Source organism: Aegilops tauschii, chromosome 5, assembly GCF_002575655.3.
Source record: "Aegilops tauschii subsp. strangulata cultivar AL8/78 chromosome 5, Aet v6.0, whole genome shotgun sequence".
Taxonomy (NCBI): Eukaryota; Viridiplantae; Streptophyta; class Magnoliopsida; order Poales; family Poaceae; genus Aegilops; species Aegilops tauschii.
Window position 1 is genome coordinate 544,438,817 of NC_053039.3, and position 15,752 is coordinate 544,454,568.

Consider the following 15,752-nt stretch of genomic DNA (forward strand, 5'->3'; position numbering starts at 1 on the left):
TAATGACAATGCATCGCTCATGCCCTCATGCTCATCTTCAGGAGCCCGTGGAGAGGTTTCAGTTCCTGGACACATCCTTGAGATGGGTGGACCACAGAGACCTGGGTTGCCGCTGTAGGTGGATGCCGGGTCGTCCAAAATTTGTAGTTGATTGCCGGAAGGTATGCTTCCTGTCAGATTGTTATACGACAAGTTCAAGTGGGCCACTGATGTCAGGTCTGCCAAACTTGTAGGGATTTCACCAGAGAGCACATTATGGGAGAGACCCAAAGATTCCACTGCACGAAGCTCACCAATAGTTTGGGGCATTATGCTACTATGGTGATTCCATGACAAGTTCAAGCTTTTCAGTGCAACGAGCATGCCAATTTCCGGAGGAATCTTCCCTGTTAAACTGTTGCCGGAAAGATCAATGTTTGTAGGAAGGATCTCTCACAGCAGGACTCACGGATAGCTTTGGTTTCGATTTCTGGTGGTTCACTTTCTGCCAATATTGTGGAGGTGGAGGTGGCTAAGATTGCTCAGGTTCAGCATGAGTGGAATTGGGAGGCGGTGCCACATGGTCAGGATGCATTTCTGATGTCGTTTCCTAGTGAGGAGGTTTTGCAGAGGGTGACCGGTTTTGCAGTTTTCCTCAACTCTCGCAATGTCACCATCGAGTTCAAGCCTTGGAAGTCAGACGAGATACCACATCGTTTCGAGCTTATTCCTATTTGGGTACATGTGCACGGTGTGCCTCACGCTCTTCGTCATTTCTTGGGTCTTTGGGCGGTCGGCTCGGTTATTGGAGCTACTCTGGATGTCGATCTTCTATGTTTGCGTCGCAGAGGAATTGTTCGTATTCAGGTAGCGGTGCTGAACCTTGATGCTTTCAAGAGAAACACAATTGATTCTCTTACTTCTGACGTGGTCGTTCAGAGGAAGGGTTATGAGTTCCGGTACAGCCTGGAAAAAGAGGACTTTCGTGTTGATGCTGATTTTGTGCCTCGAGTATGGGAGCATGGGGATGATTCAGGAGGCGATAAGGGACATGAGAGGGATGACACAGTGGGGGGGCAATGATACAAGTAAAAGGCCCAAACCCACTTCTTCATCATCCAACAACACCTCGGCCCCTCCTACCTCGGGCGGAGTGCTACCCATGCAGATGGCCATTGACGTCACACCGTCGAACCCTCATCGAGGCTTACCTGCCATAGCTGCTTCTTCGTCACTCATGGGGTCTTCTTCGTCGGTGCCGGCTACTTCGTCTAACATTGCTTCTCCGACGACGCTAGCGCCCAGGTCCTCGACACCGCCATCACCGACTCACTGGTCGGCGCCGCCGCACCTCGACGACGGGGGTCACATGCGTCCCATACCGGAGGGGATGGCAACCGCGGTGGTGAATGCGAGCGCTCCATCGCCTACACCTGTCTCTCCGACTCGACGGGGAGTGATCTTCTCCCCGTCCATTCGTGCTTGCCAGGAGTCTGCCAGGGCGGAACTCCGCGCGTTATCATCTACACCTCCGTCACCAGGGGGCGTCGGCTTCCGGTCCCGAGGAGGCTGAGGAGCAGCCCCTACGATCTTCTTCTTCACCACCACAACAGCCTACTACGCCTCTCGGAGTCGTCGGGACAGGCTCAGCGTCCGATATTACTCCTTCGCTGCTGAGGCGCAGCGGGCGTCATTACGTCGGGACTGACGGTTCAGCAGCCACCGACGAGGACTCTATGGTGAAGGCCATGCGTAGGACAGCTGCGCGCAACCTAGACTTCGAAGGTACACCCTCTCGCAAATCTTTTATGTCTTTTGATAAATCCAAAGTATCTTCAAATATCACTAGACTTGGAGTGTCACTAGGACATAATGAGAAAGAGATAGACTTTTCGGTTAGGGCCCTTAAACAAGTGGAGTTCGACCGGATTACGGTTGCTCCTAAGTTGTCGAGCTTTGTTGACCCTCTCGTGTCAGATGAGGAGGATGAGGATGCTGATGCCAATCATGAAGGCAAGCTTCTCTCTCATTTGGTTAAAGACACGACTGAAGTAGACTTTGACAATACTGTACGCGACACGACGCTTTGTGAGCTTGTCGCGTCGGTGCGTAAGAATAAGTCTAACTCAGGAAAGAAAAGAGGGCGCTCTTCTAAGAAGGCAAAGGTCTCTAAACAAAAATTGGTTCAGCATGAGAGGCATGTTTTGGAATAGCAGAGGTCTAGGTGACTTGGCTAAACACAAACACATTGCCGATTGTGTAAAGGATCATGCGTTGGACTTCGTGGCTATCACTGAGGCGGGCAAACGTGACTTTCCAACACGTGATCTGGACCACTTCTCAAGTGGTTTGGACTACGAATGGCACGTCTTACCGCCGACCGGGAGGTCTGGTGGAATATTGCTAGGTATTAACTCTACGTACTTGCAACTATTGTCCACGTCAAAGGGGGAGTATCATATCAAATTCCACCTTCGAAACAAGTCTGACAATTTCCTTTGGAGACTGGTAGCTGTATATGGCGCCGCTCAAGAGGAGTTTAAGTCTGCATTTCTAAAAGAACTTGTTAATACCTGTCGAGACAATCCCCACCCCATGTTAATCGGGGGGGATTTTAATATCCTTCGATATCAGCAGGAAAAAAACAATGACCGGTTTGATACAAGGTGGCCTTTCCTCTTTAATGCTGTTATCGACAGTCTGGATCTGAGGGAGATCATGATGTCTGGTCGTCAGTATACCTGGGGCAATAACCGATCGGTGCAAACCTTTGAAAAACTTGATCAGGTGCTAGTTACCACCGACTGGGAATATAAATATCCCCTAGCCTCGGTTCGGGCATTAGAAAGAATTGAGGCCTTATAGGATCACGCTCCATTGCTCACCGATTTTGGACAATCAATCCCAAGCTCTGACCGTCACCAATTTAAATTTGAATTGGGATGGCTCATTAGAGAGGGATTTCATGACCTGGTTAAGAAAGTGTGGGCACGCCAGCCTCGCGGTAACACACCCATTCAACGATGGAATAATCGAATTCGCGCATTGCGTCGATTCCTTCGTGGATGGGCCAAGCATACTGCTAGCATCTGCAAAAAAGAAAAACTGCGACTATCTACCTTAATTGATTCCCTTGATAAAATAGCGGAGGTGAGACCTCTGTCTGCAGTTGAGATTGAGCAAAAAAAGCAATCTAAACGAGCAGATAGCCCGCCTACTACGTGAGGAAGAGATTAAATGGTACCAACGTTGCAAGGCCGATTCGCTTGTGCAAGGTGATGATAATACGAAATACTTTCAAATGCTTGCCAATGGCAGACATAGAAAGAAATGCATATTCGCCCTTGACGAGGAGGAAGGCTGAATTGAGGGGGACGTACCACTTAGAACTTTTATGACTAAGTACTACAAAGAGCTTTTTGGACCTTCAGCTGAATCAAATTTTCAGCTGGATGAATCCATTACTCATGACATTCCTCAAGTTACGGAAGCGGAAAATGAATTCCTAACCTCCCCGTTCTCTGAGGAGGAAATTCGAACCGCGGTGTTTCAAATGGAACACAACAAGGCTCCGGGTCCGGATGGCTTTCCCGCAGAGTTCTATCAATGTTTTTGGGACGTCATTAAGGCAGATTTGGTTCAGTTGTTTAACCAACTGCATGCTGAAGACCTTGACATTTCTCGTTTAAACTTTGGGGAAATTATCCTATTGCCTAATATGAAGGAGGCTAGTCGTATTCAACAATATCGTCCGATTTGCCTTCTGAATGTAAGTTTTAAAATCTTTACGAAAGTCGCAACTAATCGGTTGAACGGGGTGGCTGACCATGTCGTGAAACCCACTCAAACAGCATTTATGCAAGGCCGCAACATATTAGATGGGGTGGTCGTCTTGCACGAAACTGTACATGAGCTTCACCGAAAAAAGTTGAATGGTGTCATTCTTAAAATAGATTTTGAAAAAGCCTACGATAACGTTAAGTGGCCCTTTCCGTTGCAAACTTTGCGCATGAAGGGGTTTTCACAAAAATGGTGTCGTTGGGTAGAGAGCTTTGTCTCTGGAGGCAGTGTGGCTATAAAAGTTATTGATGACGTTGGCAACTATTTTCAGACAAGTAAGGGGCTTCGCCAAGGGGACCCCGCTTCTCCTATTTTGTTTAACATTGTGGCCGATATGCTAGCTACCCTTGTTGAGCGGGCTAAGCTGGACGGTCAAATTAGTGGTGTCATTCCACACTTGGTAGAAGATGGTCTATCTATTCTACAATATGCGGATGACACTATTCTATTCATGGATCATGATCTAGATAAGGCAAGAAATCTCAAGTTGCTCTTATGTGCTTTTGAGGAACTTTCTGGTCTCAAAATTAATTTTCATAAGAGCGAACTTTTTTGCTTTGGCGATGCTGCAGAATCAGCACCTGAGTATGTTGAGATGTTTGGATGCCAGCTCGGGCAGTTTCCGATTCGATATCTGGGTATTCCCATACACTATCGGCGCTTAACTATCGCTGAGTGGAAGCATGTGGAAGAGAGACTTGAGAAACGCTTAGCAAGTTGGAAGGCCAAGCTCTTGTCTTACGGGGGACGATTGATCTTGATCAATTCAGTTCTAAGCAACATGGTTTTATATATGTTGTCATTCTTCCACCTACCGAAAGGGGTTCTCCAGCGACTAGACTACTTTAGATCCACATTTTTTTGGCAATGCGATAACGGATCCAAGAAATATCGACTGGCTAGGTGGAGCGTATTATGCAGACCTAAAAGTCAAGGGAGGCTGGGAATCCAAGACCTTGAGATTAAAAACATTGCTCTTCTCAGCAAGTGGGTTTACAAACTACTCACTGAGAATGGAGTATGGCAGGAAATCATTCGCAACAAGTATGTGGGATCCAATGCCATTTCTCAAGTTCATTGGAAACCTGGGGATTCACATTTCTGGAGTGGTGTGATGAAGGCCAAGGAATTCTTTTTCCAATTTGGGACCTTCTCAGTTAGGGACGGTTCTCAGGTTCGATTCTGGGAAGATACCTGGCTAGGGAATAACCCACTAATGGTGCAATATCCGAGCTTGTATAGGATTGTTAGACTTAAATTCCTCACAATCAAACAAGTTTTAGGACAAGAAAACCCTGATATTTCTTTCCGTAGGGACCTTTTTGGCCCTCGCCTGGCAGCATGGAATGAATTACTCACTCGCCTGGAGGACATTCAACTGTCAGGTGAGCCGGACATTTTTCGATGGAACTTGCATCAGAATGGCAAATTTTCAGTAAAATCCATGTATGATGCAATGGTTCATTGTGATGTTCCAGTTGATAACAGGAAATTGTGGAAGCTCAAAATCCCTCTAAGAGTGAAGATTTTCCTCTGGTTTCTTAATAGAGGAGTCATCCTAACTAGAGACAATCTGGCACGACGAAACTGGCATGGTTCCAAGACATGTGTCTTTTGCCAACATGACGAGTCTATTAAACACTTATTTTTTGAGTGTAAGTTCGCTCGGGCAGTTTGGGCCATAGTTCAAGTAGCTTCGAATCTATACCCACCACGTAGTGCAAAACATGTTCGGAACTGGTTGCGGGGTATTGATAAACAATTTTCTGCACATATTCTTGTGGAGCGGCGGCCTTATGCTGGGCACTGTGGCTTACCAGGAATGATGTGATTTTTAATAACAAATGTGTCTCATCTCCTATGCAGGTTATTCATGTGTGTACACGATGGCTCCGTACTTGGTCTATCCTGCAGAGGCCGGAGGACATAGACCTTTTTATGATGGCGTCTACACGGCTGGAGCATACGGCCAGGGAGGTTTTCTACCCCCATGGATGGCGGTGTGACCTACGGATAGGATCTGCCACTCCTTAGGCTGGACATGTTTTTTTTTTTTTGATTGGCATTGTATCAAATTATTTTTGCTTTTAGGGTATTCTGGAATTTTTTGGCTGTGTGCATCTAGCTATGCAGAGGCCGGGCTTTCTTTCGATGCGATTGTATCACCTCGATATATCTATTCAATGAAATGTCCTTTATCGAAAAAAAATGTACATGATACCTGTTGTGTATTCAAGTTGTTGGCCCTTTGTGACCACCCCCAAATGTTGACCCTTTGTGACCAGCACAAAACTGTCGATTTCAGAGGGATCGATGACCATATTTGTGGAAGCCAATCGCAAGTGCACAATTTGGGAAAGGGCATCTTGTTGGTTGGGAGTATGAGCCATTGCCATGAGATTCCCAAGTGACAACGGTATGTCCCCTGAGATGTTGTTACTTGCAATTTCTAAATATTGAAGCAACTTCATCCTGGTCAGTTCGACAGGTATACCACCAGCGAAATAGTTTGACCGCAACCGCATAAATGCCAAGTATGGTAACTTTGAACTGATCCATGTCGGCAAGCTCCCAGAAAATTGATTGTATGCTAGATCAAGGAATTTCAGCTCTTTACACCTCTGAAGAAACAACGGAAATTCTCCCGAAATATTGTTGTTATTCAAGCTAAGCATGAAAATATTTGAAGTTTTTGGTGCGCGAGGACAATCCACCAATCTCTCATTTAGCTGGTTCTCTGATAGGTCTAAGGACTTCAATTGTTCCAACTCGAACAAGGAGCATGGAATGGGGCCAGAAAATGAATTTTTGGAGAGCATGAGTACTTGCAGCTCTGGTGCTCCAATATCTGATGGTAGTTCACCTGATAGGTTGTTCTCAGAGAGGTCCAGGTAGAGGAGGCTCTTTGGGAGTGTTGGAATAGGGCCTACAAGGTGGTTAGAGTTGATGTCCAGTATAATAGCTTCCTATCCATTAAACAGGAAAAATGTGGGAAGCCTGCCAACAATCCGATCTCTCGACAAATTCAAAATTTTAGCACGGGACACTGCGATCCAAAACTCAGCAGGAATGGAATCATGTATACTGGTGTTTGAAATATCAAGAGTGCCGAGTGTTCTTTGGCCAATCCATGTTGGAAAATGGGGTCCTAGGATGCAAGATCTAAAGCTCGCGGAAGTTAATTTGAATGGAGTGTTCCATGTGCTGTCAACCAACATAGTTAAGGAATTATTGGAGAGCCACAAGACTTCTAGCCTAGTCAGGTTCGTGAAATGGTCTTCAGTGATTATACCATGTAAGTTGTTTGAGTTCAACCGCAATTCCTTTAAATTTGCGAGTTCCCGTATACCAACTGGCACCTCTCCAAATAGTTTGTTCTCATTGAGACGAAGCGTGGACAAGCTGGTAAAGTGCTCTAACCGAGCTGGGATTCTCCCTGTCAATCTATTGAACTGCAAGTGCAACTCTTGTAACTCATCTGTTGGCAATCTATGCAACAATAGATCTTCTATGCCCCCGCTAATGAGGTTGTGTGATAATTTGAGCATTTGTAGTTTCTTTAGTTTCTTGAAGGTTAATGGCACCATGCCGGAGAAGTTGTTATTGTCAAGAAACAAAGATCGGATGGATGTAAAGTTTCCAACCGCGGCAGGGATAGGACCCCAGATCCTGCAACTATACATTTTAAGAATTTTAAGAGCAGGTAGATCCCAAGCCAAGTAGTTGGCTCCAAAGGATGAGTTAAAGGAGTTAGAGTCGAGGTAAAGGTTCTCTAGTGATGTGAGGTTGGAGTGCAACGGTGGAGGCATAGTGCTCTTAAGCCCGCAGGATTGTAGTTCAAGAGTTACGAGGGAGGGGAGCATGTTAACAACATGAGCCCAGTTGACGGCGACGCTGAGGTCCACCTGAGACATGGCAAGATACTGTAGCTTCCACAGCCGCGAGATCCATGTGAGATCAGACGAGTAACAACCATGCAACTGATTTGAGAGGTCAAGAATGAGCAGGCTGGAGAGGTTCCCGAGGTGGGGAGGGATCCGCCCGCCGAAGTAGGAGTCGGAGAGGAGGAGATGCGTCAGGCCCCCGAGGCCGCCGATGAACTCTGGGATGGGCTTGCCACCGAAGTCGTTGAAGGAGAGAGCAAGGAGGGGTTTATCTCACCTCCCACAGGCCAGCCCATGGTGTTAGACCCGTCGAGCTCGAGCTTGACGACGTGGCTGGTTCGGTTGCTGCACTCCACGCCTTTCCACCGGCAACAGTCCTCGCCCTGCCACGACCAGAGGTAGTTCCCCGGGTCGGTGAGGCTTGCCTTGAACACGAGAAGCGCATCCCGCTCACGGGGAATGCAGAGTGTGTCTGATAGTGGTGGTGGGAGTGCGAGCACGGCTTGGGCTGAGGAGCTCGGGAGGAACCACGTCGCTAGGAGGAGGATCACCAAAGCCTGGAACGGCTGTCTTGGCCTGGCCATTCTAGCTTGTGTTTGCAGTGTCTTGTGTACTGGCTATGCCTCTATTTTAAGGACCAGTCTGTTTGGTCGTTCAGTCGGCACGACGGATCAATAAGGACATATCTGTGGTTTATCGTACAATCTCCACAACTGGACTACCACCCAATTTTAGCGCGTCGAATTCCACGGCGAACGACTGGTATGGAATCAAAGTCGTGCAAAGTCCAGTGCGATGGGAAATTCAAATCAGAGCACTCACGCAGTGCTGGTACTGCATGCATGTCGGCAGCTCAGGTCCATTTCCTTAGGAATTCGGTATAGCATACATCTACAGACGGCACCCCGAACACTTATGTCGGCCACTGACCGGTCACAAAATTTCGACCCAGTCGGGCGCCTCAAACGGGTCTCAAACATCCGGATTGAACGACACCCCTCATATCCAGCCCAAATATGAGGTGGATATGGAGTGCCCGGGCGTGCCGGTCACGTCGGACCCGGCCCAATCTGGCCTATCCGACCCCACATATATTTGTCCCCATCCGATCGTCGGACCAAACCCTAGCCACTTCACATTCCACTCCCCTCCACTCCCTCCGCAACCCAAATTCACCTCCGGCGGTTTTCGGCTGGCTTCGGCATGGCGGGCAGCAGATCCGAGTCCTTCACCTCCAGATCCATCAACCCCGACCTCATCCCACAAGGCCTCGAGGAGGAGATGGCCGCCCGGCTTGTGCTTCGCCGATCCCGAGGGGAGACCCGTGCCCGGCAGAGCTCGGACTCCTTCCGTCGGGAATCCATTGCGTTCGCCCAAATGGCGCATGGATCCAGAGCTAGGTGTGCTATCGCTGCCTCGCCGGAGGCTGTGCGGTCCGTCTGGCGTCCGAACGCGGTGGCGGACGTGCAACCCCTCCATTGGCGCAACGAGCTTCAGGACGCACTATGGGCCTCGCCCGACGAGAACATGGCACGGCGTTGTCGCCGTGCGAGGCAGCGGGTGCGGGAGGCGGCGGCAGCCCTCGCAGCGGTGGACGTCGGCGAGGCGGAGTCACATTCTCCTATGCCCCGTATGGTGCAACAACCGCATCGCGCTGGATGTCGTCGACTCGTCTCAGGACGGATCCATCATCAATCTGACTTTCACGGGTACCGTTCGGGTTACGGGCTCTGACGAGGAAGAGTAGGGCATGGGAGACGGCGGCGCCTTGAGTCCCGTGAGCCGGCTCGTGTCCCATGCCCTACTCTACCTTGCCGACGACCGGACCAACACTCTGAGGAGCGCAGCCGGCCACCGGACATGGCCAGGGTAGAACCGGGCGAGCCCCGATTAGATTAGGTTTCACGTTGCATATAATAATATGGATTTAAGATTTCTAATTTAAGGTGTCCGGTTGTGGAATGAGGGCCGGATATGTCCATCACGGCTATACATGCTCTAAACAGAACTTTTCTTTTTACTTGTTTGGAACAAGCACCTAAGAGTATCTTTAAGAGGTACATAGAAATACTCCCCGAATGAATGGTTATTGGGGCTCTCCCAATAATTTAGAGGGAGTTTGCAAGTGGGTTGTTCTCATAACTCAGTAGTTTGCAGGTGAGATGCGTCAGGCTCTGGAGTACACCGATGAACTCCGGGATGGGCTTGCCGCCGAAGTTGTTGGACGAGAGGTCCAGGTGCTTGAGATGACGCAGAGTGAGCAAGGAGGAGCTTATCTCACCTCCAATGGTAGTCCCGGGCACGAGTTCACCTTCCGAGTTGGTGTGGCTTCTGACCTGGAGGTTGACGACGTGGCCGGTCCGGTTGCTGCACTCGATGCCGGTCCACCGGCAGCAGTCCACCTCGCCCCGCCATGACGTAAGGTAGTTGCTCGGGTCGGTGAGGCCGGCTTTGAAGGCGAGGAGCGTGTCCCGCTCGCGGGGGATGCAGAGGGTGCGTCCTGGCGCTGCTGGTGGTGGCGGTGGTCGGACGTCGGAGTGCAGGCACGACTGCGGCCGACGAGCACCGGAGGAAGAGGAGGGACCACGTCGCTAGGAGGATCACCACAACTTGGATCAGATGCCTTGGCCTCGCCATTTTCTGAGTAGCAACTAGCAACAGCGAAATGCACTGTCCGCCAACCAAGCTGACTGAAATGAGATGCGAGAGTTGGACTGTCGGTTGTATCCTATCCACAGCAGCTGGTTTTAGAGCATAAAATTCCACATACCAAACAGGGTAGCACGTCAAAGTCGTAAACGGCGGCAAGTTCAGACCAGCACATCCACGCACTGCTGTCTGCTGAGCTCAGCTCCTTTGTACAGTACACAATAACTACGTTACAAAATAGTAGTAGGAATTTTCTTATGATATCCTAGCTAGCACTCCATCTCTGACTCGAAACGTTCTAGAGTATAGTATATCCAGTGTCTAGTTTCGGGGATGGTTTGGTCTCTGTCTCTTTCAGTATACTTAGAACATTTCCATTTTTTCGGGTTTCAGTATATCACCTAAACTGATTTGTAGCTCTGCTGGTTTGGCATGGCGGCCCTACCCGGCCCGACGGCGTATCCTCAGGGTACCAGCTCCATGTAGTAAGTGTGTGTTCATGCGTGTATAGTTTCATGCCAAAGGTGTGGTCGTCCGCGTTGGTGCCATGGTGAATCGGTCGTGTCCAAATTTTTTTCGGTCGCCATGAATAGCGGGTGAGATAATCGTCTGATTTGGTGCTCGATCGGTTGTTGCAGAGCAGACGGAAGATCCCTTCGTCACATTGCAACTCACAGGTCAATACCGTACGCGGCAATGTGAGGCTCTGAATTCTGATGAGGCAGCAAGCTTGGGCAATGTCACCTCAGGTTTGAGAGCCTCTGAATTCTGATGAGGTAACTCACAGGACAATATTTATTATCACTGAAATTTGGTAATACAGCCATACACATGTCTTGGTTCATATACATATCCATAAGATGAAAACATGCACATTTGATCATGCTACAACTTAGATGGCAAAGAAGAGCATTACATAAGACAAAAGGGGCTTAATACTAATCCCAGATTCATACTATGTAAGAACAGAAGTTCCAGCTAGCCATGATCTCAGCCAGCCCTTACTGGCATTTTTCTTGCCAGTGAAGCCCGACTCAGTGCCACTTTCACATAATAAATCCAATCATATGCGCTGTCACAAAACGAGAACCAACGAATTCTCCAATTCTGCTTGAACAAGAAGCCACAAAAGACAATCCAGAGACCAGCTAAAAACCCGGTGCCAATACCGAGGTATAGTGACAACACATCGCTCATGCCCTCATGATCATCTTCAAGAGCCCGTCGGGTGATTCCAATTCCTGAACAGTTGCTTGATACAGGTGGACCACAGAGGCCCGGGTTCCCAATATAGATGGATGGCTGGTCATCCAGAGTCCTTAACTGATTTCCAGATGGTATAGTTCCCGTTAGATTGTTATATGACAAGTTCAAATGAGCCAACAATGTTAGAGATGCCAAACTTGTAGGGATTTCACCAGAGAGCTCGTTATGAGAGAGGTCGAAAGACTCCACTGCCTGTAGCTCACCAATAGTTTGGGGGATCATGCCGCTGAGATGATTCCAGGACAAATTTAGGTTTGTTAATGCTACAAGCATGCCGATTTCCTGAGGAATCTTCCCTGTTAATCTGTTGCAGGAAAAATCAATGTTTACCATGTACGCGATTCCTGTTGTGTATTCGAGCTGTTGACCCTTTGTGACCACCACCAAACTATCCATATCAGAGGGATCGATGAGGAACATATATGTGGAAGCCAATCGAAAGTGGACAATCTGGAAAAGGGCGTCTTGTTGGTTGGGAGTATGAGCCATAGCCACGAGATTCCCAAGTGATAGTGGTATGTCCCCTGAGATGTTATTACTTGCAATGTCTAAATACTGAAGCCCCTTCATCCCGGTGAGTTCAACAGGGATACCACCAGAGAACATGTTTGACCGCAACCGCATAAATGCCAAGTATGGTAACTTTGAACCGATCCACGTCGGCAAGACCCCAGAAAATTGATTGTATGCCAGATCAAGGAATTTCAGCTCTTTACACCTCTGAAGAAACGATGGAAATTCTCCCGAAAGGTTGTTGTTATTCAAGCTAAGCATGAAAATATTGGAAGTTTCTGGTGCGTGAGGGCAATCCAGCAATGTCTCATTTAGTTGGTTCTTCGATAGGTCTAAGGACTTCAATTGTTCCAACTCAAACAGGGAGCATGGAATTGTGCCATAAAAGGAATTCTTTAAGAGCATGAGTACTTGCAGCTCTGGTGCTCCAATATCTGATGGCAGTTCACCTGATAGGTTGTTCCCTGAGAGGTCCAAGTAGAGAAGGCTCTTTGGAAGTGTTGGAATGGGGCCAACAAGCTGGTTAGAACTGATGTCCAGTAAAATAGCCCCCAATCCACCAAACAATGAAAATGGGGGAAGCCTGCCAACAATTCGATTTCCCGACAAATCCAAAATTCTAGCACGGGAAACTGCGATCCAAAACTCATCAGGAATGGAATCATGTATACTAGTGTTTGAAATATCAAGAGTGCCGAGTGTTCTTTGGCCAATCCATGTTGGAAAATGTGGTCCTAGGATGCAAGATCTAAAGCTCGCTGAAGTTAATTTGAATGGAGTGTTCCATGTGTTGTCAACCAACATAGTTAAGGAATTATTGGAGAGCCACAAGACTTCTAGCCTAGTCAGGTTTGAGAAATGGTCTTCAGTGATTGTACCATGTAGGTTGTTTGAGTTTAACCGCAACTCCTTTAAATTTGTGAGTTCCCGTATGCTGACTGGTACTTCTCCAAATAGTTTGTTGTCATTGAGACGAAGTGTGGACAGGCTGGTAAAGTGATCTAACCGATCCGGGATTCTCCCTGCCAACTTATTGTGCTGCAAGTGCAACTCTTGTAACTCATCTATTGGCAATCTATGCAATAGATCTTCTATGCCCCCGCTAATGAGGTTATGTGACAACCTGAGCATTTGTAGTTTCTTTAGTTTCTTGAAGGTAGATGGCACCATGCCGGAGAAGTTGTTATTGTCAAGGAACAAGGATTGGATGTAGGTAAAGTTTCCGACCGCGGCCGGGATAGGACCCCAGATTCCGCAACTATGCATTTTAAGAATTCTAAGAGCAGGTAGATCCCAAGCCAAGTAGTTGGCTCCAAAGGGCGAGTTAAAGGAGTTGGAGCCGAGGTAGAGGTTCTCTAGTGATGTGAGGTTGGAGTTCAACGGTGGAGGCATAGTGCTCCGAAGCCCGCAAGATTGTAGTTCAAGAGTTACGAGGGAGGGGAGCATGTTAACAACATGAGCCCAGTCAACGGCGGCGCTGAGGTCCACCTGAGACATGCCAAGGTATTGTAGCTTCCATAGCTGCGAGACCCATGCGAGATCAGGCGAGTAACAACTGTGCAACTGATTTGAGAGGTCAAGGATGAGCAGGTTGGAGAGGTTTCCAAGCTGCGGAGGGATTTGCCCGCCGAAAAACGAGTTGGGGAGGAGGAGATGCCTAAGGCTCCGGAGGCCGCCGATGAACTCCGGAATGGGCATGCCACCAAAGTCGTTGAACGAGAGATCAAGGTGCTTCAGATGTCGTAGAGTAAGCAAGGAGGGGTTTATCTCACCTCCCATAGGCCAACCCATGGTGTTAGACCCGTCGAGCTCAAGCTTGATGACGTGGCCGGTTCGGTTGCTGCACTCGATGCCTATCCATCGGCAACAGTCCTCGTCTCGCCACGAAGAGAGGTAGTTGCCCGGGTCGGTGAGGCTAGCCTTGAACGCACGAAGTGCATCCCGCTCGTAGGGGATGCAGAGGGTGTCCGGTGGTTGTGGTGGCAGCGGGGGCGCAAGCATGGCCGGAGCTGACGAGCTCCGGAGGAACCATGTCGCTAGGAGGAGGATCACCGTAGCCTGGACCAGCTGCCTTGGCCTGGCCATTTTGGGTACTTGTGTGGTGTGTTTGTAGTGTCTTGTGGAGTGGCGATGGCTATATTTAAGGACCCGGCAGCAGTTGGATCATCCACTCGATCGGGGGCGTAGTGACAGCGATATGCACCAAATGTGGTTCGTGTAAGGAATCTCCACGACTGAACTACTACCACCTAATTTTAGCGCGTGAAATTCCACAACCAACGACTGGTATCGAATCAAAGTCGTGGAAGTCAAAAGCAATGAGGAATTCAGATCAGAGCACTCACGCACTGCGTGCATGTCGGCAGCTCACGTCCAGTTTTTCTTTCCCAAATAAACAACGCTTTATTAATTTGAAATAGCCGTTATATCATCTATGTGGAGGGTTTACAATATCATTCAGAGGCTTCTCAAACCAATCATAAGTCAATTTTTTTTAGCAAACCTAGCAAGCCCACAATTAACCTTATTTGCTTTCCTGTTACAATGTTCGAAACTCGTACTAGGGAAATCACAAGACATATAATATCAATCATCAAAAGCAGCCGCCGTGGCTCTCACATAACGCCCTCCATTCCTCGTGATGTCAATGACTTTCAAATTATCTGAATTATTAAGAGCATCTATAACCGGACTTGGCAAACTCCGTCCCTCAAACGCCCGCGGACGCTTCATTATTAAGAGCATCTACAGTCGGACTTGGCAAATCCGGCCCTTCAAACGCTCGCGAACGCGCCGGGCGCGTCCGCGGGCACTGACCGGGCACCTCTCAAATTAGCCACTTTGCATCCACCTCTCTCATATTTCATCCCCTAGATCCGTACGAAGAATGCAAAAGAAATCCTACGTACTAGCTGGACGAGTGGAGTGGAAAGTGGCGGCGGCGGCGGACATGAGGAGAAAAATGTGGATGGATGATAGGGTTTCGGTGCCGCCGGTCGAATTAAATAGCCGGGCAATGTATTATGCGGCCCGTCGAAGCTGCGCCACCGGTCCGACGGAGGAGACGAGTTTCGGACCGCCGGGTTTGAGGGCGTTTCCGGTTGGGACCCATTCGTCAGTCCGACGTGGCAGACGTGCCCAGGCGTCCCCATATCCGCCCTCATATGGCGGGTGCCGGTCAGCCCGGACGTTTAAGGCCCGTTTGAGGCGTCCACCTGGGTAAAAAAAAAACATGACCTGTCAGTGACCGGACGGCCTGCCCGGACGTATGAGGAATGTTTGAGAGGTCTGGCTGTAGATGCTCTAACAAGCGGTTGAACTCCCGCCCTTTGCCTCGGGGATATTCTGAATCTTAATGCCAATGCTTCAGCTGTCAGGACGCCCGCACAGCGATCAGTAAGCCAATGAGCACTTGTGCATGACATCGGATTTTGGTCTTGGTTGTTGCAGAGCAGACTGTGCAGGTCCCCTCGTCACATTGCAACTCACAGGTCAGTACCGTACGTGGCATTGTGAGGCCCTCAATTATGATGAGGCAACAAGCCTGGGCAATGTTGCTGCAGGTTCGAGAGCCTGCATTCATCTATTCATTATTATTACTGAAGTTTGGTCATACAACCA

The 15,752-nt window shown here is 48.8% G+C and overlaps 2 protein-coding genes across 2 annotated transcripts; both read right to left on the bottom strand.

Moving 5' to 3' along the window:
- Positions 1-5,488: 5,488 nt before the first annotated feature.
- LOC123494117 (receptor-like protein 14) lies at positions 5,489-8,287 on the bottom strand. Its single transcript, XM_073498886.1, has 3 exons — positions 7,940-8,287; positions 7,179-7,799; positions 5,489-6,785 (listed from the first exon to the last, which is right to left on the bottom strand). Exons 1-3 carry the CDS (start codon positions 8,285-8,287, stop codon positions 6,015-6,017), a joined length of 1,740 nt encoding a protein of 579 aa, XP_073354987.1. The 3' UTR covers positions 5,489-6,014.
- Positions 8,288-11,118: 2,831 nt separating this feature from the next.
- LOC109765177 (receptor-like protein EIX2) lies at positions 11,119-14,239 on the bottom strand. Its single transcript, XM_020323954.4, has one exon. The coding sequence runs from the start codon at positions 14,214-14,216 to the stop codon at positions 11,343-11,345; it is 2,874 nt and encodes a 957-aa protein (XP_020179543.1). The 5' UTR covers positions 14,217-14,239; the 3' UTR covers positions 11,119-11,342.
- Between the last annotated feature and the right edge of the window lie 1,513 nt (positions 14,240-15,752).